The sequence below is a fragment of the Engystomops pustulosus genome, chromosome 2 (assembly GCF_040894005.1).
Source record: "Engystomops pustulosus chromosome 2, aEngPut4.maternal, whole genome shotgun sequence".
NCBI lineage: Eukaryota > Metazoa > Chordata > Amphibia > Anura > Leptodactylidae > Engystomops > Engystomops pustulosus.
In genome coordinates, this window is record NC_092412.1 from 104139852 (window position 1) to 104166322 (window position 26471).

General features: G+C 38.1%; 1 protein-coding gene across 2 annotated transcripts in view; it reads left to right on the top strand.

The window, feature by feature from the left end:
* The window catches only part of ST6GAL2 (ST6 beta-galactoside alpha-2,6-sialyltransferase 2), a 98505-nt gene that overhangs the window by 49651 nt on the left and 22383 nt on the right, over nucleotides 1-26471 (top strand). Inside the window, exon 3 of one of the 2 annotated variants that reach the window (XM_072135837.1) lies at nucleotides 18010-18920. In XM_072135837.1, the coding sequence (XP_071991938.1) occupies nucleotides 18071-18920 (850 nt within the window). In that variant the 5' untranslated portion in view covers nucleotides 18010-18070. Of the gene's footprint in view, nucleotides 1-18009; nucleotides 18921-19191; nucleotides 19343-26471 lie in introns of those variants that run through there. The other variant, XM_072135838.1, reaches the window with a different exon arrangement.

Below are 26471 nucleotides of genomic sequence, written 5' to 3' on the forward strand. Positions count from 1 at the left end.
GAGGAACAATCAAACCCCCAACAGTTAAAGTACCCTGGGGAACTAAAAAGAAGAACTAATATAAAAGTAAAGAAAATCATAAAGGTGTTAGATCAAGACTTTTGGAATGTGGTTATACCTTTAAACATATAAAAACTGTTATTACTGAATCATAATGAAAAATAGCACCCAAATGTCTGAATCGCCACTTTTTCACCATTTTGCAACTCATAAGAATTGGAATAAAAAGCGATCAAAAGGTCATACGGTTCCCAAAATTGAAGCAATGAAAACATCATCTTGTCCCCCTAAAAATGACTTTACACGTCTATACGAAGTTATTGCTATCAGAACAGGGCAAAATGTATAAAAGGTTTTAATTTTTTTTAAATCTAAAACATAATAAAACATATATAAATAGTGTGCGATCAAACCAACCCAAGGAATAAAGTAGAGTACAGTGTAAGCAGTAAAATACGTGTCAAATTTTTTGTACAGTTTCATTGCATTTTGAATTTTTATCGGCTTCCCAGTAAGCGGCATGTAATATAAAATGCCGTCACTAGGAAGTACAATTTGTTAGTCACAAAACAAGCCATAACACAGCTTTGTAAACAGAAAATAAAAAAGTTATGGATTTTTAACAACAACGAGGGAAAAATGGAAAAACAAAATGAAAATTGCCTGGTCCTTAAAGGGGTAATTTATACAACATTTGTTAAAAGAAAAGTGCATATGTAAATAATATATTTATATAGCGCCATCATGTTCCGTAGCGCATAGCAGATCATAGGGCACATAAACTACTACAGAAAATACTACATTATGGAGTACAAACATAGCCATCTGGAACCAATAGGAGTGAGGACCCAGCACGAAGAATTCAGAGAGGTTTTCTGAAGATAGCTTAAAACTTCATATTAGATAGATAGAGACATACTACAATATTCACCACATGGTAGCCAATTTAAGGCACCAGCTGAATGTAGGTCAGATGTTTCCCCAGGGCACTGTGAGGAGATGGAAATGGCCCTGAGCATTTCCATGTAAAGGCCACTATAGGACATAATAGAACCTCTAGCTTTTAACCTGTTGCTTAACCATTGAGCACAGTAATGTGAAAAGAGTGTACCTATGACTTTCCTTAAAAGAGTGGATTAAAAATAAAAGGTAAAAGATCTACTGTCATTTTTCTAACCATATTTGCGCTATTGTGGACACAGCAATGTTAAGGGACAATAATGCGCTACGTAAAAAGAAATCAATGTATAATTGAGCCGGCAATGTGGGGTATGCAGGTCAGGAAATCTGCAGCAGTGGCAGTGAAAGGGTCCATGTAAACACTGGCTCACTTTTTATTTGAGGGTGTAATTATGTGGTAGAGAAGGGTTTCTCTCCTTTTTGTGTCTGCATATGAATGACAATGAATTCCCCTTGGCCAGTTCAGACATCAGTAGGTCTCTCCAAATCTTGACAGCTTTGTTCAGATGTTCAAACGATACATTACAATTATCTTAAAGGAAGGAGAATGCAATGGGCTGCCTGCTGTCAGATACAACAGCTCCCATACTCGCTGCCTCTGGGAACCTTTCAGTGAAATGATCTGAGAGAATACAGCTCTTTGTGCTCATCATATGTGCACTACTTACCGTCACAGCCTGCATCTAGGTAATAGAGAAGTTCTGTAAAACTAAAGAATGAAAAATATTATTGCAGTCTATTTCTATTATAATGTATGAAATAATGATATTATTGTCCATATACAATGGCTAATGGATGCATGGTTTTGTGCCTCGAGGGCATTTGTTTGATGGTGTGGCATGGTGTAAGCATTTAGATAATAATGTAACATTTTATTATTAATCATGTTTTGAGAACCACTTATGCAACATTTTGCCATTGGTGCAAATCAATCCCATTTGTGAAGACTTTTCCCCTTTAAAAATGTAGTGTGAAAAACCAACAAATCTACTAGATAAGAAAACGAGTCTAGGCTTTTACTGTCTTGTCAGACTTTTTAATGTTGTTAAGGGAACTGCACTAATTTAGTCAAGTGTTGAGAAATGGTTGGTATTTGTCAGAGATGAGGAGGCACTTGATAAATGCACCACAGAAAAGTTGACAGTGTCACAAGAGAAATTTACTTTTAGTTGAACATGACACAACAACCCTCCAAAAAGTTGCACACCTTCAAAAGTCGCATATCAGCAAAAATGGCACAGCTTGCCCAATCAATCCACAATTTTGGTGCACTTTTCTTGTGAATGTTCAGAAAAATCATAGGAATGTTTGAATGCTAATTTGAAATTTTTGTTATACCCTGACCTATTCTCATTCTTACTCTTGAATGGAGTGGTGGTTGGACTGGCCACGCACTCTCCATTCAAGGCAATAGGAGACCTAATAGTATATATATATAGTATAAGTCCTGAATTTTTCTTTATCCAATGCATTTTTATCTGCATGCTGTCTGTTTTCCCCCCCTGGCTTTGCAGTGGATATTCCTTTTGCAAAATAAACATTATTATTGTACTCAATTTTTAAGCTAGCGGCATACAGGTCATTTTGTTGTGAATTTTCCGTGCCAGCTGCTCCCATGGTAGATTTTAACCTTTATTTTGCAATGATTGAGATCCGCACTGAAAGCTGCAGCTTAAAATGACAGTTTGTGGATCCACAGCATAAAGACACTGTAGTACATATGTCACTTTGTGCAGCATATTTTTATGCAGTATATGGATGGGGTTTAACCCCTGCAAGGGACAGTCATTTGTAGATTAAGGCTCAGCCCCATTTTTTGTAATCCGATGTTTTTCTTTATATGGTTATAACTTCCATGATTTTGGGATGTTTTTTTTCGTGATACGTTGTACTTTATATCATTGGTAAATTTGGGTTGAAAAGTGATAAAATTTTGAAAAGAAAAGAAAAATTCTAAATGATCTCTTTTTCAGACAGATTGTTTTAATACCCAGATTAGTTACTTAGGTTTGCATCAATCTTTTATTTTATTATGATGTTGAACAGCTTACAAATCGAACATTGCTTTTCAGGAGATTTCAGGATTACATTTTTGGGGATTTTCATTTTAAATGAGCATTGAAATATATAATATTAGAAACTCCCTATTTTTAATTCTGTACTCTTCAAACATTTGATAGACAGTTTTTACAAAGCTTGTTTTAGAATTTAGAATGAGTCCTTTTGAGATCTTCACAGTAACTAAAACAAACTGAAGGTGAAATTTAGAATGTTGAAAGGGGAAAACCCATCTTTTAATTTGTTATTTTACGGTATTTCTCCTGAATATGGAGACACTGCACATGAGGACATGACTTGTTGTATGGGCGCACAGCTGGGTCAGAATGGAAGGAGGACCATGCAGTAACCAGTTTTGCCCTATTGGATGTAACAGATTGTAGTAAACCATAAAATATTTGTTTTTCCATTAATGTGAGGGATTCTTTACTGCGGGATGAGATGCAGTTTTTAGTGTTAGTATTTTGGATTGGCCACGCACTATTGATGGAAATTTATTAACTGTTTGGTTGGGGACAGTAGAATAAAACAATCAATTCTGTAATTGATTTTAACTTCAGACTCACCTGATCTGCTTGAAACCGAGCTATGTAAAGTAATACAGTCTATGGAGGATGTTCATAGGCTGCAGGGTGACTTGCACAAACTGAGTGTTTGGTCATCCACTTGGCAAATGAGGTTGAATGAGGATAAATGTAAGGTTATGCACCTGGGGGCTAATAATCCAAAGGCAAGTTATGTCCTTGGGGGAGTAAATCCGGGAGAGTCCCTTGTTGAGAAGAACCTGGGGTACCAGTAGATCATAGATTAAAAAACAGCACGTAATGTCAATCGTGACAGATCTTGTCACGTATCAAAAGTGGTAAGGACTCTAGGGATAGGGATGTAATATTACCACTGTACAAGGCATTGGTTTGACCTCACCTGGAATATGCTATCCAGTTATGGCCGCCAGTCCATAAAAAGGATATCCTGGAGCTGGAGAGGGTACATCGAAGAGCCACAAAAATGATAAGGAGTATGGAGGGTCTCAGTTAACTATGCAACTTTTTTTGTTGCTCACTGTATAGCCTAATAAACATGTTACCTTTGTTTACCATATTTTTATATTTTACATTTTTTTGCATCACTATCGTCCAAGAGGTATAACAATTTTATCAATTTAATATTTTTTTATCAACAGAGCTGGTTAAGGTATTTTTTCTTTTATCATCATGCCGGCTCAGTGATGCAATTTTAGTGTAAGCGTCGTTACTGATATTGCGATACCAAATGTGTAGGGTTTGTACAGTGATTTTCACTTTTTTCCACTTATATGTAACTTTCATTTGTAATGAAGGCATATTTATTTATTTTAATTTTGAAACTTTGTTTTCCTTTTCTTTAAATTTGTTATTAGTCCAACTAAGGAACATGAACAAACAAGCAATAATCTGATTGCTTCTGCATGGCAATGCCCTGCAATACTGATGTATTGATGCAAAAGCTGAAATAGTGTTAATTGGACCCCAGCTTTGCCATAGCAGCAATCAGCAACTCAGAAAGCAGCACAGGGAGGTTAAGGTGGGGAGGGGGGCGGATATCACCCTAAAGGCATTTAAATGCTGCGGTCATGCTGACTGCAGCATAGAACATGTCACAAATTTACAAACGCTCTTAGTTGCTTCCTGTTGCTGGCACATTTTTGGTGACGAGCTGAACCAATATTAGCTCAGCGATCAATTTATCTGTCACTGAGGGGTTAACTAGCAGAGCTCAGGGACTGATATATCCGTTGCGGTGTAGGAAGGGGTTAAAGCAAATGCACTATTCTGTAACAGTAAATAGCTATGTAGCAAAATCCCACTTGGATAACACCTAGTGTGGCCCTGATCTTATTGATACAAATTTAACACAAGATTAATTAAGATATAATTATTCTCTTTACACTTTTTTTTGCAAATCTAAAAGTAAATTATAAACTAATATTCAGAAGTGCAGTATCCTGGACTCAATTTTATCAGAATTCCCGTTGAAATAAGTCAGCTTAATAAAATATTATGGAGAAACGAAAGCTGGGCTCTGATTTTATGCCATGAGCAAATCGAAAACTCTTGCTCTCAGGCACTTATGACAAATCTCCCCCAGTGTATCAGGTAAAAAAGTTAGCCAGCAAGCTTATTATTTGGGGTCATCTATCTTAGTTTTTTTTCTCATATTTTTGACGCTTTGCTGGTTGCATTGGTAGATATGCTGTGTCCTAGATTTGTTTTGGACTTTCCCTCCAGCCTGGTAAAGTTTGCCTTGTCCTAGTTTCCTAGTGTCTGATTTATTTTTTAAATTTGGATGTTGACTCCTGGAAAAAGTGATCATTTTTTGTGTAAAAAAATACTCCACTATCTTTCTTGAGAAGAAGAGCTCAAAATTTGCAACCCATCAGATTTATTACCCTTTAAGATAAATCAAACAAGCCCAACCTCACCAAAAGAAAAAGACAGGCTCAAATTTCCAGATTAAAGATAAATGAGCCCCTTTGTCTTCCATTTAAGTGAATCTTTTTATTTTTTCAACTTTTTTTTGCTTTTAGGTTTATTATTTGACCTTCATTTTGTCCTAACCCTTGTTTACTGGTGAGGATCAGTATACACTATGAAAAGCCCCTTCCCTTAGAAAACTTTTTTATTTTCAGGAAGTGTAAGGAAAAACGTTCAAGGAAATAAGAGCATTAAAGATCTAAATGTTTTATAGTCTCTTAAGAAGAAAAAAAATGTTGTAGTCACAAATGTTCCCTCTGCAAATTGAAAATTTTAAGGCCATTTCTGTGAAAGTTGTTACCTGTCAGCAACAGAAATTTTGTATCCTGTGACATGGCGTTAAAAGTGAAAGACAGACTGTTCTCCCTGAGTTGCCAAACAGAACCATCACTCTAACAGAAAGAAATGTTTCCTTAAGAGGAAGTTTTATTGTGTATCATAATGTATTTCAGAATCAAACTGATTTCTTCTCCATTAAAAGCACCATCAAATAACACACTACATTTTGCTCAGACATTTTAACAAGTTTGCTTGTATTTAAGATTTGACAATGATCTGCATGGGCATAACCACATGAAAATATTACAACTGATCATGTGTTGCATTCCTTTTATTTTTTTTCAAAGCTGTTTCCAGAACACTTGAATCATTTAAGGGGAAGTCTGGGGAATCATGAATCTATATTTTATGTGCGATCAACCTCCTGTCTAAAGTGATTTCCACATATGGACTTATGAATTGTCCCTTCTTTTACTTTAAGAAGAGGGTAGCTGCAAAGAGTAACTTTTACTCTGGAAGATCTCCCGCAACTATTTATCAACCATTAACAATATTGAAGATGAATGCGTATTATTTCGAAAAGTAGTAAAGAGGGTACTTAGAAGAAGTTGTGTGTCATTCCGATATAGCTATGAATATGGGTAGAGACAAAGGAATATGGGTAGTCATACCTGAAACACTTAAGCTTAGACCTAATTTTATATTGGTTATGAAATAAACAACATTACCTTTTTAATTGGGTGCTGGAATTGGTTTTTTAAAATAAATAATAATTCCTTTATTTACATAGTGCCTACAGATTCAGCAGCGCTACATAGAGCTTGCCAAATCGATCACTTTCCCCATGGGGCTCACAATCTAATCAACCAACCAGTATGTTTTAGAGAGTGGGGGGAAACCGGAGGACCCAGAGAAAACCCCCGCAAACATGTAGACAACATGCAAACTCTTTGCAAATGTTGCCCTGGATGGGATTAAACTCAAACGTCTTAGGCTTCATGCACACAGGCTGTGGGCCGCAAACAATGGGTCGTCTGTTTTTGTTTGTGGCCTATAGGACATCGGCAGGTGAGTGCCGCTCACCTGTGTCCATTAAAAATGCCCTGCCGTGTCGCAAATGTGGGTAGGAATAGGACATGTCTACCCAATAATATCACACAAGGAAACAGCCACAATATTAAAAGCAAATAATCTTTACTATACACATACATTAAAAACGTGAATAAAAAATGTTTAACACAGGTGAATGCTACAACTAAATGAATTCAACACAAACACCATGGGGCAGATTTATCAAGTGTCTGAAAGTCAGAATATTTCCAGTTGCCCATGGCAACCAATCACAGCTCAGCTTTCATTTTACCAGTGCTCATAAATATTTTAAAGGGGAGCTGTGATTGGTTGCCATGGGCAACTGGAAATATTCTGACTTTCAGACACTTGATAAATCTGCCCCCATGTGTCAAGTAGCAAATTTTGTAGAGTTGTAGACTAAATGGACACATGGCTATATATATCCTATCCACAATGGGGTACACCAGCAAAGTGCATATATGCAGGAAAATAATGGAAACAGCTATTACAATTAGCAAAAACAATGCATAAGGATGAAATGGTAGATATTACATGAAGAAATCAATATTACCTGCTTGACAGAACCGACCTTCCCAGTGTCCTAACCCTAACCCCAACACTTGTTTCAGTAACAAACCTTTTACATAGGGTTTCTATGGGGCGAGTGATATTGTTTGTGACCTATAGGACATTGGAGGTTTAGTGGCACTCACCTGCCAATGTCCATTAAAAATGCCTGGCCGCAAATGAGTGCAGAAATAGGAACTGTTCTATAATTTGCAGCCCATTCATGGTGCTGTGAGACTTGGTGCATGCAACATGCTGTGCACAACAGAAGGGTATATGGGCCATGAGCTAACAGCAATTTGTGATGCTAGCACAAGGCCTCTACACATGGTTGTGTGCATGAAGCCTTCAAAGAAGATTCTTTAGTTATAAATGAAAGACAAACATACACATACCTTAAGGTTTAATCATGAACAGCTTGCAACAACCTCGCGTGAAAAAGAAATGTGAGATAGAAAACTTGCAGGGTAATTGCAGTCTGCACATGATAGCATTTCTAGGGATCATCAATGAAGTCAGCTCTAAAATGATTATTAGGCGGAAAATATTCAGAAGCTCAATTGTTAGTTGGGAGCCACTTGTAGACTGCTGAAAATGTTGAGTGAAATATTGAAAAAATGTTGATTTCTTATATGCAGGAGATATATATATATATATATATATATATATATATATATATATATATATGATACCCCAAAATATGACAGAGAAAGACATGGACAGAGCTCCATTAGTGCCATTATAAAAAGTATCTGTTAATACTGTATTAGTTTAAATTCAGGATGAAACAAATGTGGCCATAATCAGATAAATGAAAACAACTATTCAACCATTCTCTTAACGCCTTTGCTTTGCAGCGTTTTTTTGTTAAATTTTTGCTCTCCACCTTCAAAAATCTATAAGTTTTACAAATAACTCCTCTTAAAATCATATCACAATTCTATAAAAACACAAATCAAGAATAGAACTCCAAAATCACTATATTGCCACAGGGTCTCGGATATATCTAGAACACGTTATCTCATAATATAAGTGAGCAGTGCTTGTAAACTCAATAAGTAAGTATTACTCGAGGTAACAATATCAGTATATCATAATGGTCATACAAGAAGGAACAGTGTCCATATCTCTGTTACTACCAGTTTCCAAATAGTGTATTATTACATTGCACATACCCATTCAAAAGTTCTAGATCCTAGTCCTGGTCCTAGACCCTGTATTAATATAGTGATTTTGGAGTTCTATTCTTTATTTGTGTTTTTATAGAATTGTGATGTCTTTTTTAAGTTTTATACTTTGTCTAGAAGCAGGAATGTGCTTTCACAGCAGAATTCTTTGCATTAGTTGACTTTTCTTCATAATAACTTATAACATATGGAATCTCTAAACTTGACATCCGTAACAATGCTAAAACATGTGAGAATGCTATAACTTTCAGTTACTTATCCACACCTAATGTCATGAAAACAATATGGTGATGGTCAGTTTAGTTCTGGTACTTTAGTTTCAATTACACCACATACCCTGTTTCACCAAAAATAAGATCCCCCCCTCTGAAAATAAGACCTAGTGGAAGTCATTTCTTCAGTTCCCTGAATTATTTAGATTATTTAGATACTGCAAGAGGTTGTGACATGGGTGAAGAAACGATGGGATAAAATCACTGACTGTTGCGTTGCAAATGCCCTACAAGCATCTGGACAAAAAGTTGTCATTGATGGAAAGTGCTAAACATGAGAGATTGGGGCCAGTGATTCTAAAAAAAATGGAGTCACAAGAAATTCAGCTTGAAATTCAACGTTTATAGAGTTGTTTACATTAAAAAAAAATGTTGCTTTTTGTCCATAAAAAACAGGATCAGTAAATGTACCATATATTATTTTACATGGAAATAGAGTAACAAGACTTTCTTGATGAAATTCAGATGTTTATGTGATGACATCAGTACAGTATGATAATAAATGTTGATTTTTTTGCTGAACAGTAAATGGAATCCTTGTTCATGGAAAATAAGACATCCCCTAAAAATAAAACGTACTGCCTCTTTAGGAGCAAAAATAATGTAAGAATCTTATTTTCAGGGAAACATGGTATATTTTACTTAAATCAGTTGTTAAAATTTTATCAAAACTACAATGATAAAACAAAAAAACAAACTCCTGGAGATACAGTTAGTAAATCTACTTCCCAAGAAGCAGCAAGCTTACACAAAAATGAAGGATTTTTACTGCATTGATTCAACCTTTTTGTACTTACATTCTCTTTAGGTTCTCCTACTGATATAGTGGGGCAGATTTACTTACCCGGTCCATTCGCGATCCAGCGGCGCGTTCTCTGCGCTGGATTCGGGTCCGGCCGGGATTTATTAAGGCAGTTCCTCCGATGTTCACCAGGTGGCGCTGCTGCGCTGAAGTTCCCCGGAACACCCTGGAATACACCGAGCCGGGCTGAGTGAAGGTAAGTGCAAGCTCCACGACACATTTTTTTTTTTTGAATGCAGCGGTTTTCCAAATCCGTCAGGTTTTCGTTCGGCCACGCCAACGTGCGCCAAAATCCTGGGGCAATTCAGGGGAAATCGGCGCAAATCGGAAATATTCGGGTAACACGTCGGGAAACCGCAATTCGGGCCCTTAGTAAATGACCCCCAGTGTCTCTGAACCAGAATAATGCAGCTCACTCTGATGGCTTTTTGCCATAAGGGACACAGTGTAAGGTTTTTCTTAGTTGTCTTCTCTGGTAAATCTTGCCAGATTTTTTTTTTAACAGAAATGGAGGGGGGGGGGGGGGGAGTTTTTAGTTTTGTCACCTACTTTAATAAAAAAGTTGTGTAAGTTACAAAACATATGAAATGTAACTAAAATTGCTTTGAAAATCACCTTTTAGGCCGGTATTTACACTATGGGGTAGCCCTGAAAATCTGTCACAGGAAATGTGGTCTGGAGAAAGGGTAGTCTTCTCAAAGAGGCAATAATTTCAAGAAGTATCTCTGTATACATATTAATATGAGCCATACAATGTTTATTGCTTACAAGAAACCATATCTGTAAGTAATACAATCATTATAAAATGCCCACAATAAAAGGGGTCTTTACAAAGGATTTGAACATATCAAGTAAGTTTGCCAACAACCACCCCTTCCCACAAACACAAAAACAGTATATAGGCCTGAACAGCTCATGTATATCCTTAATATGAGGAGCACGTAGAAAGAAATCTTCTAAGAATAGGGTGCTGTTGTGGTACATGGTATATGAATACTGTATGTAGTTTGAGGTAAATTCATTCAGCCTTGACATGTACATGGAAAGAATTATTTCTGGATATGGATTTTGAGAGAAATATTGCTGTGCAGCTGCTGAGCAGATGTCACTCACATAAACCCCTCACCTATCCTGCTAAAAGATAACTATTGAAGGGCTTACAGAGGGTTAATTACTAAAAGCAGATAAGACAAATCACTTCAGACCAGAGAGAAAACACCTTTAGTTCCAAAAAGAAAATTGCCACATAAAGTTGACAGCAGACGACTCTATATTATTCATTACACATTACAAGGCATTATTTGATATAGAAAGAAGGAAAAGCTCAAGCGCTCACATTTAATGCATAGCAGATTTACTACAAGGATTTAGTAGAAAAGAAGTCCAGCTGTTTCCATTTTCCTCCTTTCATGCAGGATTTAGATTGCAGAAGTCAACTGAACATGTCTGAACATTATCATCTGACAAAGCGGAGAAAGACAATATGGCTGCCCTTTATAGGAAAACATTTTATGTAATCATAGGTTCCATATTCTTTAGATATATTAGTGCTAGAATCTCAACCTCAACAACTGAAGAGGGACAATAAGTCCATGCGTCTTCACTTCTAGTCTAGCAGGTAGGTTATAAATGCAAACATGATTATTCATAAGTATTGTAACCACAGAGCATGGTGTAGTTGTACACACATCCACAAAATTTCAGCAAAATCTCTGAGGAGTGATGAATATAATTGTGTGGGAAGGTTGAATAGTCCACAGTACGATGTATGTTATGAAAGTTTCTCCTACATTTAGACTTGTGTCCACATTTTTTGGCCAACAGAAAAAAAATGTGAGTAGCTATAGAATGGCATCAAGAACTTGAAGCATATACCTTGAATGGCCTGTTACTGTACAGCTATGGAAGCCATTTGTGTGACAAGTATGGGCTTTGACAAGTCATGCTGGCATTTGCTGTAGTCAGAGCATTTCTCAGACACAGGGCACAGTAGGCCATTGAACCTATTTATAACATTCATACTAATAAAACCACATCTCATGGGATGCAAGGGATTTAAATTGGCAGGGTGGATTTATCACCTTCATTTTTCTTTTTCTGTTAATCTATATGCAACTTTCTTTGGGTGCATTGGTGGATTTGCACTATTTTTTGCGACTTTTACCCGCCCCGCAAAGTTCAACAAACCCATTTTTCAGATGTTAATGTAGTTACCATTACTAAGCATAAAACAACATATGCAGTCATACAGTATATATCTTAAACAAGTTATAGCATCATGTGGGTGTTTTATAATGATACAGGCAGTCCCCGGGTTTCGTACAAGATAGGTTTTGTATGTTTGTTCTTAAGTTGAATTTGTATGTAAGTTGGAACTGTTTACTTTATAACTGTAACCACAGCCAACATTTTTTTTGTCACTGTGACAATACGATTTTAAAAATGTTGGGTTGTCATAAGAACCAGGATTAGCCATAAAGCTTAATTGCAGACACCTATGATAACTATTATACTGTAGCTGTTTATTGTAGCCTAGGGCTAAAGTACAGTGAATTACCAACATCCAGAGGTGCATTTGTAACTAGGGGTCATCTGTAAGTCAGGTGTAAGTAGGGGACCGCCTGTATAATAATAATTACTGGAAGAAATTTAGTGATGGATATTACCAACTTTTCATGTAACATTTAAGAATTAGTTGTCATGTGTAAATTCAGTACATGAAAAATAACAATAGTTCTGACTACTGACAAAATTCCATAATCTTTCAGAATTTTAAATGTCATCGCATACTACACCTTATATTGATAATTGCACTTTAGAGAAAACCTTGTATAATTCAATATGTGGTGCATTATGTGAAGGCACAAATAAAAAATATTTCTTATTGAAGATTCTGCCAAGTAGTGCCTATGGATGTTTTCTATATATCAGGACTATCTCTCTCTATAGTGGCTCCCTACTGCCTCTACTACTTTTGGGTAACAGCTATGGCCTAATCCATAAGAATTGCCTTTTGAACTGAAAGGAGAAAGATATTAATGCAGTTGCTGTATCTCCAGAGAATAAAAAGATCTGGCAGGTGTATTCATGATGTGATCTGGCTTTAGGTTTTATAGCTACCCTGTACTTTGATCAACATTGGCAATGGACAAGTCAATGTTGGTACATCAGGGAGTTTACATTTAACCTTCTATATCCAGCCTCTAACCAGATGCCTACTTTTTTCTGTAGCATGGACAGTTGTATCTCTCAATTGCTTGCTATTACTGTCTTGTTTGTATGTAAGAGGCCACTTGTGATTATGTTATTTTAACGTCCTTCAACATTAGATCATTTAGATGTCTCTGATGTCATAAATGTTAAATAAAGTGCATTACAGATGCCCTTGTTTTCCGAGAAAAAGCTGCTTCTGTACACAACACTTCATTTATCTGTCAGAGGAAAAGTCTCGGCTTTCAGATAATCAAAACATATATACAGTAAAATGCATTTTTAGTATACGTCAGACACGCCATTTAGGTGGGAGGTAAAGTAAAAAGCTTGGTTTGACAGTATGTTGGCAGCAGCACTCACCCATCTTCTAAGGATTTATCAACTGTCCAGAGCTAATTGAGATGTATAAATTTCACTTGTGAGCCTTGAGGTCAACCAGTCTAGATGCAAAGACATGCAGATCATACGTGACACTTGACAGTTTAGTCTACTTACTGTCTGCCAGGCCTTTTAATAAGCTGTCAACTATACAATCATTGCCCTAGCATACCTTGTCTTCCCTTTGTTAGGTTGGTTTAGTTGATTTATATTGCCATGAAGTGAAGCAAATGAACTTTAAAGTCTTGGATGCTGACTAATTGATCAAGGAGCAGGAAAGCAGAGTTATTTTATACAGTGCATGTATTTATTCTTATTCTTTAACCAAAATAGCTTTCTAAGTATTGTTAAAATCTTTATTTTAGTAATATGTAAATTTAACTGCAGAGACTACTGGGGTGTAGAGTAGCCTTAGCTCCCAGTGCCTGACCAGGGTAGTACACACACCAATAGCCTTGGCAGTTAATTTACATATTACAAAAAAAAAGTTCGGTTAGATTCCAGGATTATTAAATTACAGATTAGGACAGAGGCAGGAAAAAGGAATCTACCATCAGGTCTACTTCTGATGGTAAATTACTCCTGATAGGTTACCTTTAACTTTATTGAAATTCTCTGTTAGAAATTCCCATTTAAGTAACCTCTATTATTCCATGATGCACACAAGATCACACACATTCAAAAAATGTAAAAACATTAAACCATGCCCAATGAGTAGTTTCTACACTTAATTACATTATAAATATGTACTTGTGTATAAGCCGAGTTTTTCAGCACAAAAAATGTGCTGAAAAACGCCCCCTCGGCTTATACACGAGTCACTTAAAAACTACTTAAAAAATAATAAACTTATATACTCACCCTCCGGTGGCCCCGATCGGGTCCTCTTCTGGCTTCCGCGCCTGTCTTCTGTACATCGGGCGATGTACATTGCTCTCTCCAGCGCAATGTACAAAAGACGAGTTTATTATTTTTTTTAATGCTGGGCTGTATACTACTGGGGACAGGCTGGGCTGTGCTGCATACTACTGGGACAGGCTGTGCTGTATACTACTGGGGGCAGGCTGGGTTGGGCTGTATACTACTGGGGGCAGGCTGGGCTGTGCTGTATACGACTGGGGGCAGGCTGGGCTGGCTGTATACCACTGGGGGCAGGCTGGGCTGGCTGTATACTACTAGGGGCAGGCTGGGCTGTGCTGTATACTACTGGGGGCAGGCTGGGCAGTGCTGTATACTACTGGGGGCAGGCTGGGCTGTGCTGTATACTACTGGGGGCAAGCTGGGTAGTGCTGTATACTACTGGGGGCAGGCTGGGCAGTGCTGTATACTACTGGGGGCAGGCTGGGCAGTGCTGTATACTACTGGGGGCAGGCTGGGCAGTGCTGTATACTACTGGGGGCAGGCTGTATACTACTGGGAGCAGGCTGTATACTACTGGGGGCAGGCTGGGGTGTCTGTATACTACTGGGGGCAGACTGGGGTGGCTGTATACTATTGGGGGCAGGCTGTATACTATAGGGGGCTGGTTGGCTATATACTGGGGGGGGGAGTCTGTGACCAATCCATTTCCCACCCTCGGCTTATACTCGAGTGAAAGGTTTTACCTGTTTTTGGTGGTAAAATTAGGGGTCTGTGTATGTGCAACACAAGACATAGTATTGTGACTTAGTGCAGTGTTGGGTTACATTAGGTGTATATTCGGCAATGTTCAATCTATTCAAATATAAAAATAAGTTACCAATATGGTGAATGCTGTATTAAAAAAGGCCTTTTTTACTATTTCGACACCAGTGAAAATTTTAATAAAAGGTGATAAAAAGTTCAACATTGCCCCAAAATGGTATAGATGAAACATCATTTTATAAATTTGATAGCTCCACATTCATAATGATCTAAAGAATAAAGGGGCATGCATCATTTGGTCATGAAAACTGTCATTAAGAAAAGGACTCAAATGAGTTTTATGTGTCATGAATGGAATGTTTGAGATTGTAAAATGTTTATTTGCAGACTTTCTTCTTTCTACTCCACCTGTTGTTCATATTTCCAATGCTTATCATATAGATATAAAACTACTGTTATTTCCAACTTCATTTAGGCTTTACCTCCAGAAATCATTTTTACCCGATGGGAGCTTAGAGAAAAATAAAAGCAAAATGGTATGGGTTTGAGAGAGGGTCAAGTAACACTACAACTGTTTGCTTTGATTTCACCATCTGTAATATATTTTCATTTTCAGGTTTTATATGACGGGAAGCAATCTAATAAATGTGGAAAGATCGACAGGTGACCAGGGTTATCCAGGGGCTAGATAAATAGACATAATGCAGGAGAAAATAAATATCTGCATTCAAGGAGAGAATCACTGTAACTTTAATTGTCTAAATATCTAAACACATCATTTGCAGTATAGCTGAATATATGCCAAAATCTTTCATCTTTCTGTTTAAGACACTCCTTAGGACTACCAACCATCCTAAACATCCTTGCCAGGAAGATGATAACGACAGCTGTGAGAAACACTACATGACACTATTATAGCAAATATGTAATCAAATATACCGTAATACAAATGCACTTTAAGTCTGCGTTAATATAAAGATACAATGTGTGGATTCTCGATGTGTCTGTTTGACGTACATATCCCACTGTATGCAGTATGATACATCCTCCTGTCCACCCATCGCCCCTGAAAGCAGGGGTGGAAGTGAAATTGTTCAAGGGGAATCCCCAGCTGGGATAACTACTTTATACGCACAGTTACATCACTGGGGACCTATCAGAGTGTACACTCAGTGGAGACTGGCGTTGGATACAGTACTGTTGCATCTGCCCCCCATATACTATGGCCTCTGTAGAATATGCACATTGCTCAGCGGGAGAAACCAGAATGAGAAGACATAACTTACTGTTTCTTTTCATCCTGTGTTTCCTACCAGACATGACGTATTCTGTGCAGATTGAGGCAAATAGGGTGCCACCATCTGTCAGTATATGTCTATCCATAAAACATGATATAAATGTGCTTTTCATGTATGTACTGCATTTGTATCCCTGATTTTTGTATTTTGAGGATTTTGAGCAGCGTACAATCTGTGATTGGCAAACATATCTACTTGACAGATCCATAATTTTTGTAGCTTTCACTCCTGATGCTACCTCCAGGCTCTCCAGCAGTTATTTTGGGGAATCCATAGCATCAAAGTAGTCCATAGCACTTTGCTATAGACCTGTGCCATCACTGGGAATCACACCATATCATATACCACTTCAGCATTCTAGTGTGATCCAGCCAAGCATGGTATGTCCCCTCAGTTACAGCCATACATTCACATACCAGGCAGTACCTGAGTTACATACAAGATAGGTTCAGTGGTCTATTACTTAATGATATGAGCAGAGTTTCCGTTACGGATAAGAACGCTTCTTGACTTCTACACATAAAATAAATGTGGAGATATCAATAGAGAACAAGTTATACTGAAACTTTAACCAGAAAGCAATTTATCAATCTGTTCCGCTATACCCCTGCACCATAACAAGTTGCTTGAATTGTACACTGATGTTTAAAGGGATAGTCAGGCATGACCAATGTCAGATCAGTAAGTGGTTGGATACCTGCCACCCTGCTAACTAACTGTTTGAAGTGACCACAGCATTGTTCTCTTCACAGTCTTCCTAGCACAGCACTGTACATTGCAAGCAGCTGTACTTGTTAATGCAGGTCTTGCCCATTGACTTGCAAAGGCCATGGAAGCTCTAACTAGAGCCCTAAACAACTTCACACAACAAATAGGATTGGGTACTGGATATTAGACCGCCAATCTGATGATGAACGCCTATGGTTGGTGATAAATTCCAATATATGCCTTATGATGACAAGTTTTTATTAATATGTATGAAATAGTGTATTAGAGAAGAAATGTGAAGAAAATATAATATACAGTTCCATAGACAAATACAATGTCTTGTAATAGTAATATAATGATGAGAAACATTGTTACTCCTCAATGAATGTTTATGAATCCTTGGAAGAACATAGCTTTGTGTGGCTGTTTCTGAATAGAACAGAATATCTTGCTAGTATGTAAATGAAAAGAAGCTACTTCAGAAGACAACCAAAAGAAAGAATGGAAAAATGGTTTATGAACAATATGAGTATACTGCAATATTTTAAACAATGATTCCAAAGGGATGCATAGCCTTAAATTATTGTTATCTGGTATACTATCAAACATAGATTACTCAATTAATAGGCAAAACAACAAGGTTGTGTTGCTCAGTAAATGTTGTCATCCATATAAAATATATTACAGCTGCTGAACATGTGTTTATATTAATACAGAATATATAGGTTAATTAGTAAGCTACACGTCTTAATAAATTGCTTTACTAACTTTTCTGTAAAAACAAATAAACGCAAATCAGTCGTCAGTTTTCCTTGTGGATTATATCTGACAGTATTTAGTCTGACTCTATTAATGAGCAAAATCCCTGGATAAATTATGTGGATGTTATACTTATTAATAGAGAAAACATTTCTTATAAGAAAATAATCTAAAATCCGTTCTATGTTCCAAAATGTAAATGGTTATCATCACCCCTTGGAAGGGTAATTTTTCTTTTACAATAAATTGGTTCCCTGTATTGTACCTGTACATTGTATTTCTGTATCAATTCTGAATGCACTGTTTTTTTACCCGCAGGTCACAATTTATCTTTGAAGATCCAAGTGTACTCAACAGTGGAGCCTGTATAGACCAAGCCATGAAACCTAACCTAAAGCAATGGAAACAACTTATGCTATTTGGAATCTGCGCATGGGGCTTATTGTTTTTAGTGATCTTCATTTACTTCACAGACAACAACTCAGTGGAACCAGTGCCAAGTGCATTCTCTTACTTAGAGGATAAGAAACTCCTGCCCATACAAGGAAAGCAGAGGGCAATCATGGGGGCTCTTCAGGACCCATCACTTTCCTATTCCATTGATGAGAACAGCCTCATTAATAAAGACATTTTAAACTCATTTAAATCAGGCCCAGGTAGTCTTAAAACTATAGCCGATATAGAAAATTATTTTGAAAGTGAAGATGAGTTTATAATGTCAAAGAAAAAAAAAGCCATGCGCAACAGAGACTCCAATCAGGCTGCAAGATATCACCAAAACTCAAACTTGCGGCACAGAAAAACCAGAAGGAATGTACGACGCACAAGACAGCATATGCTGGAAGAGTCGGATGAGTGGAATGGCGTCTCTTCAACCATGTCTAAATCATTTCTCCAGAAGCTGTGGAAAGGCAACGTATCATCCAAGATGTTAGCACCTCGCCTGCAGAAAGCTAGGAAAGAGTATCTTAGAGCCAACAAACTAGGAGTAAGCTTCTCAGGGAGGCAAAACTCAAGAAAACTGAGTGCCCAAGAACTACTCTGCATCCTAAAAAAGCGAGCTCACGTAAGAATGCTGGATGGAAAGGAAGCCCCATTTTCAAACTTAGGATGGGAAAAGTACTTTCCCCAAATACCACTAAATAAACTGTATCCACAAGGATTTTCTACTTGTGCTGTTGTTTCCTCTGCCGGAGCTATACTGAACTCTTCACTTGGAGATGAAATTGGTAAGTCCTCCTTATAGTACTGTCATTACTCTAAATAACATAGTAATAACATAGAAATAACAGGGTCTACTTCTTACCAAAAACATATACAATCATTACATCCAAGTGGGAAAGATGACCCATCAGACAAAGCGCATGAGTATGCAGGGAGTTTAGGCTGAGTGTTATTCAGTTATACTTAAAAGTATTGTCTTGGTGACCTAGGACTCATCTTAGAGCATATTTTCCCTGTTGCCTCCAACACTGTGTCCCAGAAATCAGTTATTACTGGTCATGACCACCATATATGCATCCCCATATAGGATGGGAAAAGTACTTTCCCCAAATACCACTAAATAAACTGTATCCACAAGGATTTTCTACTTGTGCTGTTGTTTCCTCTGCCAGAGTTATACTGAACTCTTCACTTGGAGATGAAATTGGTAAGTCCTCCTTATATTACTGTCATTACTTTAAATAACATAGTAATAACATAGAAATAACAGGGTCTACTTCTTACCAAAAACATATACAATCATTACATCCAAGTGGGAAAGATGGCCCATCAGACGAAGATTCCAAACCAACTCAAAGAAGGAGGGTAGTCGTCAAGGAAGGAAAATGTAGGGAAATGTAAGAAAAGGTGGGGTGTAGTATGGTGGGGGGAAAGTGGAAGGGTGGGGGAGAGGAAGGGACTTTCGAAATGAGTTAAGAGAAGACTCATCTTATAGCCACTTAGAAATTTAGCACAAGAACCTGCTGCCCAGTGAGTTCTTTAAACCTAGATAGTTCATTAACCTTCTCGGTCCATTGAGCCATTGAGGCAGAGGCAGAGGATAATTACTTAAATTGTTGTCAGCAAATGAGTATGCAGGGAGTTTAGGCTGAGTGTTATTCAGTTATACCTAAAAGTATTGTCTTGGTGACCTAGGACTCATCTTAGAGCATATTTTCCCTGTTGCCTCCAACACCGTGTCCCAGAAATCAGTTATTACTGGTCATGACCACCATATATGCGTCTTGTTCCCAGTGTGTTCCGTCCAAATCTCCAGCATGTACTGGGTATATCCCTGTTGATCACATGCAACCATGAAGGTGTTTTAAACCACATTGTAGCAATTTTGTAATGATTCTCCTTATAACAAATACATCTAGTAAATCCATTGGAGTTCTCCAGAAGCACCACCACTTCCTCATCCATAACGCTAGTCTGCAGCTTCTTCTCCAGTTGATGAATAAAGTGAGGCTTCTCCATCTTCAGGATAGCATCATAGGAAGCTGACATAAGTTGCTTATGTAGGGGTCTCCTAATTGCTAATGACTCAAGCCATTCTTCTGCCGGAAGTGGCCTCTGAAATCTAGCTTAGAACTCGCTACACTCCAAAGAATGAAGCTGTAATATATAGATATAGGTGTTTGGGTGGCTTAGTGGTTAACACTTGCAGCTTTGCAAAGAGTTTGTATGTTCTATCAGTGTTTGCGTGGGTTTCCTCTGGGTCCTCCAGTTTCCTCCCACACTCCAAAAACATACTGGTAGGTTGATTAGATTGTGAGCCCTATTGGGAACAGGGAATGATTTGGCAAGCTCTGTTGTAGCACTGCGTGATCTATGTGCTCTATATAAATAAATGAATTATTATTATTGTTTCCAAAAGGAGTCGGTATGTACCCACTTCGGGAACACCAAGTGATGGAGCATTCCCAATGGCAGTAGCTCATATGAGATTTGCCAGGAAGATATCCTATCTTGTAACTTCAGCAATAACTATAATAATAGTTGTAAAGGCTCTGTTCATCTTCACATCCATCTCTTAATAGTAATAAAACAACAACATGTGTTAATCTGTATAGTATTATTGTGTGGACAGGAGTAAACTACTTAAAGGTTGTTTGTCATTTGTTAACCAGAAAGGGCAAAGATTTGGAAAAACTATAATCAAAAACATTAAGATTTTTTATTTGGTCATTTAGTTCGTTATTTACTTTTTTATATAGGGGTTTTCATACGAAGCACACACAGGAGAGGGCCTAACTTGCTGAACGGGGGTCTCAATGATTGCATTGTGTGGGAACTGTTGGGGAAAGATAAAAAATAATATTCTCTATTTATATAGAGCCATCATATTCCATAGCGCTTTACAAATCATACACAAATGAAATAACATATTACAGAGTAAAAACATAATCATATGGGGCAATAGGAGTGAGGGTCCTGTTAGCAAGAGTTTACAGTCTATGAGGATGACTATATGCTTTGGAGGTAGGGTCGAATATTCGTCTCATAGTCTAGGGCAGTGATGGCTAACCTATGGCACTGGTGCCAGAGGTGGCACTCAGAGCCCTTTCTGTGGGCACTCAGGCCATCACCAGAGATGACTCCAGGTATCTTCCTGCAGTCCCAGACAGCCCAGGACTTGCTGTGCACAGAGCTATTTTAAAATGGCAGCTCGTCCTGGGACTATTTTCTGCTTCATTGGTGTCCTCAGTGTGCTGGTATCAATGAAAACTCTGACAAAGAAGGGAGTATAAATCACAAATTAAATTTCTTGGCTGGCACTTTGCGATAAATAAGTGGGTCTTTGTTGTAGTTTGGGCACTCGGCCTCTAAAAGGTTCGCCATCACTGGTCTAGGGTAATCTGGGGTAATTCCATCTGAGCCAGTAACAGTTGAACAAAACCTGTTAAAGGATGTAAATAGTTGGGATTGATGGAGGTGATAAAAAGTCCTCTTCAAGGCCTCATGCAAACGATCGTGTGCACATACGGGGACGCAAACTGGAAAGTTTGTGGCTCCTTTCTGCCAGATGGAAGTGAGCCGCATCTCCATAGGAGCAGCCACACTGCAAATCTGGGCAGGAATAGATCCTGCTCTATATTTTGTGTTATGTAATCAAACAAAAGCAAAGTGGTGTGTCACTGTTAAATTTGTACAAAAACATAGATTTTTATTAGAAAACACATCCAAACACAGACAATACCATAAAAACTGTTACCCCTGAGGAAGTCTCTAGTGAGAGGCGTAATGCGTGGGGAGCCCTCCACCTCCTGATCATTGTACCAACCCGGTTTTTGATGCTGTCACCATGCTGCCAGGCTTAATGCCAAATAATCTGTAATGTATACTGGGGATTTGCCTCGCATCTTTCCACCATCTTTGACCTATTTTTGGGACAATTGACCTAGGCACTAGTTTACATGTTCAGTATTTCTATGGTAGCTGGACATATGCACATGCACCTTTACTTGTTTACACTTTTTGGGTTGGTCTTGGCTTACGTTACCCATTCAGGAGGGGTCTTATTGTTGTACCTATCATAGTACTAATAACATGGTATTGCATTGTATGTACTTTGGTACCATTTTAATTGTTTTTATGGTATTGTCTGTGTTTGGATGTTTTTGTACAAATTTAACAGTGACACACCACTTTGCTTTTGTTTGATGAATTTATCTTAGTGTGTCGTTTATACCTAGAAGCGGTGTATACCGTTGTTGTGCTGGGTTCTACTTTTTGATTGTTTATATATCTTTTGTGTTATGACCGCTTGGATCGGTAATGGTGCAATGGGATGCCATATTCTTTCCGCACAATAAAAATCAATGGGGGACACAAGCTGGCTGTTGTTTTTTCAGCTAGTTCATGACCCTCTTTTATGGTCATGTGCATGAGGCCTAAGGCAGACATAGAACAGTATAGACTTTCTGGGGGGTATTTATTAGGGCTTCCACGCCGGCGCACTCTCTGCAACGGAGACTTTTCATATGTGCTTATTTCTACACCGGATGGTCGCCAGGGCTATCATTTCCCCCACTCCCTAATAGTCCTTATTGCTTGCTGTGTGATGGCTACTAAAAATAAAATCGGACTATAGGCTGTGTACTCTGTATAGTAAATATGAAATAAAATAGTATTTAATTCTTTCTTCTATTGAGATTTGAAAAAAAGCCTAAAAATAAATTTCAATTTCTTGACCTATTTAGTACATAACAAGACAGAATAGCTATGAGGGAAACTGCTTACACAGCTCTAGCAAGTCCCCATTATGAAATTAGCTTCAGCGAAAATAGCTTCAGGGGCTATTCACTACGGGAATGCTTCTCAGTGTGTTTTATGCCAAATAAAATTGTATGCATTCTATATTCTATTTGAAAAATACTTCTTCCTGAGTGTCTCTATTTTCTATATTATGGTGCAGAGAATGAATGAGTATAAAAGCATCTACTGCAGGTTTTAAATTGTATTTTTTGTTCTTGTGTGTCAAAAATGAAGAGTGACCAGATCATGGAAAAATATTCTCAAGAAATGCACAGAAGGCCGTTTGCGTCAAATTTGTTTGATACTTTAATACAGGGAGGTACAATATGCCCTAATATTTCCTCTAATTATATCAGATTGAGAAATGTGTATACCACTAAAGTGGTGGAATTGGCTTTTACTTCTTGGTCTAGGGACATCCCTGTTGAGGGCATTGGTAAGAAAATCAATTGTGGGTGGCAAACCATTAGAAGGGTGGTCCTGAACCAAGTTTGGAGGGACACGCAATTCCGTATAATTCATAGAGCAATATATGCCTTTAATCTGCCACCCTCTCCATAGAAACTATGGTAGTGGTCGTGTCCACAGGTGCAAAAGCTGTTGGTGGAAGTACAGGAGATTGGATGCAAGGTATGGGGATTTGTGAACCCACTAGATGTGAGTACATATTTATTTTACTTCTATAAGAAAAGAGAAGAGACCCCCTCTCAATCCGTCCGCTATATGCCCCAGCTATTTCATGTTCTCTGCCTAGTTACAGCTTGTAGTATCCTACACTTTTGGTTGGAAGATAGGAAGAAAGAAATAAGAGTGTTAAGGCCAAGAAGTTTTTGCAATACGGAAGCAGTGGTTAGCTATATATTTGACCAGTGAGGAAATAAGGACTTTAATGCAACCATTCACCTTGACTCCTTCTATTTATGTACCCCCCAGTGTGAATGACTGTCACCTATTGATGGTTATATATGTGGTTACTCAAAGTTCTTGAGAGGTCTGTGAATCCTATTATATGTTGTATTAGTTTTGTGTTATGAAAGTGGAAACTATAATAAAATCTTAATAAAAGAAAAAGCACAGAAGTCTAATATACTTTCACTATATTATCGTAAATTATAGGATGTCTGAGTAATATGTACGCTACCGCTTATATAGTGGTCACTTAGAAATGTTGTTATTTTGGAAAAAAAAAACATTAACTTTCAGTGAAGCTAACATTAAATGAATCATAAATCCACTCTATACATTGTTAATGTGGTGAATGAATATTCTCACTGCAAACATCTGGTTTTAAATGCAATATCTACATAGGTATATATATGCCCATTTCCACCACTCCACCACTCCAGTGGTTTATTAGTGCATTTTCTAACTGTGTTAGAAGACTAATGTATGTTTAGAAAACCCTTGTTCAAGTATGCTAGCACAGCTGAAAACAGATTAACTGAATAGAGAAGCTATAAAACTAACCTTCCTTTGAGCTGGTTGAGAATCTGGAGCATCACATTTGTTTATTCTATGAAACTCTCACAATGGCCAGAAGAATGCCTGATACAATCTGTCAAGCATGGTGGAGGTAATGTGATGTTCTGGGGTTGCTTTGGTGCTGGTAAAGTGGGATATTTGTACCAGGTAAAAAAGATTTTGAATAAGGAAGCTATCACTTCATTTTACAACACCATGACATATGGTCAGGGCTTGTGGACGGTGCTTGATTGTAGCCAATTTCATCCTAAACAGGACAATTACCAAAATCACCTCCAAATAATGCATGAACTATTTAGGAAGACGCAGGCAGCTGGTATGGTATTCTATCTGTAATGGAGTGGCCAGCACAGTCATCAGATCTCAACCCCGTTGAGCTGTTGTGAGAGCAGCCTGACCATATTGTATGCAAATATTTCTCATCAAGCCATACATGGAAAGCATGGGGTGAAATTTCTCCAGATTACCTCAGCAAATTAACAGGTAGAATGCCAAAGGTCTGAAATCCTGGAGTTGCAGCAATGGGAGCATTCCTTGATTAAAGCAAAGTTTAAAGGAGAAAATTATTATTTAGAATGAAAAAAAAAAATTACTTCAAACCTTGTCAATGTCTGGACTATAATTTTTTATTCATTTGAAAAATAAAAGTATTCATGGAAAACACAAAATTGTCTGGGTGACCCCAAACTATCGAGTGGGACTGTATGTATTTTTACAGACACGGTGGAAATTTATCAAACCCTGGCTCACCATTAGTAGGGTAGTCACGGCGAATGCTAAATGTCCCCCAATATGCTCAAATGTGCCAGATTTACTAATGAGGCTACCTGAACAGAACATGTGCTGTTATACGGTATACAAACATGGCTCCCATGGACCTTTGTTTGCATCCTGTGTGTCATCCATGCACTAAAGGCAATTGAAAAATAACAACTTGGGCATTCAGATAATACGAGCGGCAATGAAATCCACAGGCATGTGCATGAGCCCATAGAAATGGCTGTAGTAAATACGGCTAATGCTACATTCAGGTGACCGTATGGGGGACGTATATATGGCGACGTATATACGCCCCCCATAGGCCGGCAATGGGCGCAGCACCGCACGTAGCCATGAAAAGATAGGACATAGGACACCTTGCGCCATATATCCCTATGGAGAGGGGTGGGGGTGAGCAGCGCTCACCTCCTCCTCCTCTCCCCTGCGCCGACGTGTGCCTGCTGTGCTACAGTACGGCGGGCACACATGTGTCTGAATGCAGCCCAACACATTCTCATTTTCTTGTTGTGTGCAGGTAGCCTTATTGTTGTCTGCTGAAAGGTAATGAAGAGCAAATGGGACAGTGGCATGGGGGCCCAAGATAACCATTTGGCATAGATCCTGTGAGTCTTTAGTTGGAAACTGATGTTATCCTCTCTAGCTCTAAAGCTGTGACCTCTATTGTTTTCTGGGAATATGTCTACAGTACATCTCACTGTTTATATAGCACATGGGGCGCTCTGCTTATTGTAGATGTTAGTTTATATTATAGGTTTTACAGTATAAATGGAAGACTTATAAGAACCCTAAGTGTGAAGAATATTTCAGAGGTTGTAAGTAAACGTTGTAATCCTATAATTGCTGCCCTGGAACTATTAGCAGACTTGCTGAGCCTCACTTTGCATGTATCCAGCATTCAGCCTGCAAGTGACAGCTGTGTTATGGGTCTGTCGTGGAGGCTTGGCAGCATCTAGGTTTCTGTATTAGCACATCTTTACTTAAAGACGCTGTCATTTAGCCTGAACAAACCCTCAGTCAGAGAAGTCATTTCTTTTCTTTTCCCTTTTCATTGCCTGGATTGTTTTTTTTTTTCCTTTGGAACACCTAAAATCCTTCCCTAGAGGAAGGTGAAATCATCCTATCAGTGCTGCTTCCTGGACGCTGTCTTCTCTTTCTGCATCTCTTCTTCCTGACACAAATGAGTCACTTGTACACGTCTGTGATAGATTAGAGCTGCCATCATTAACAGGCAACTACAAAGGCTTCTCACAAGCAGTCCAGGTTCAGCACTGCAC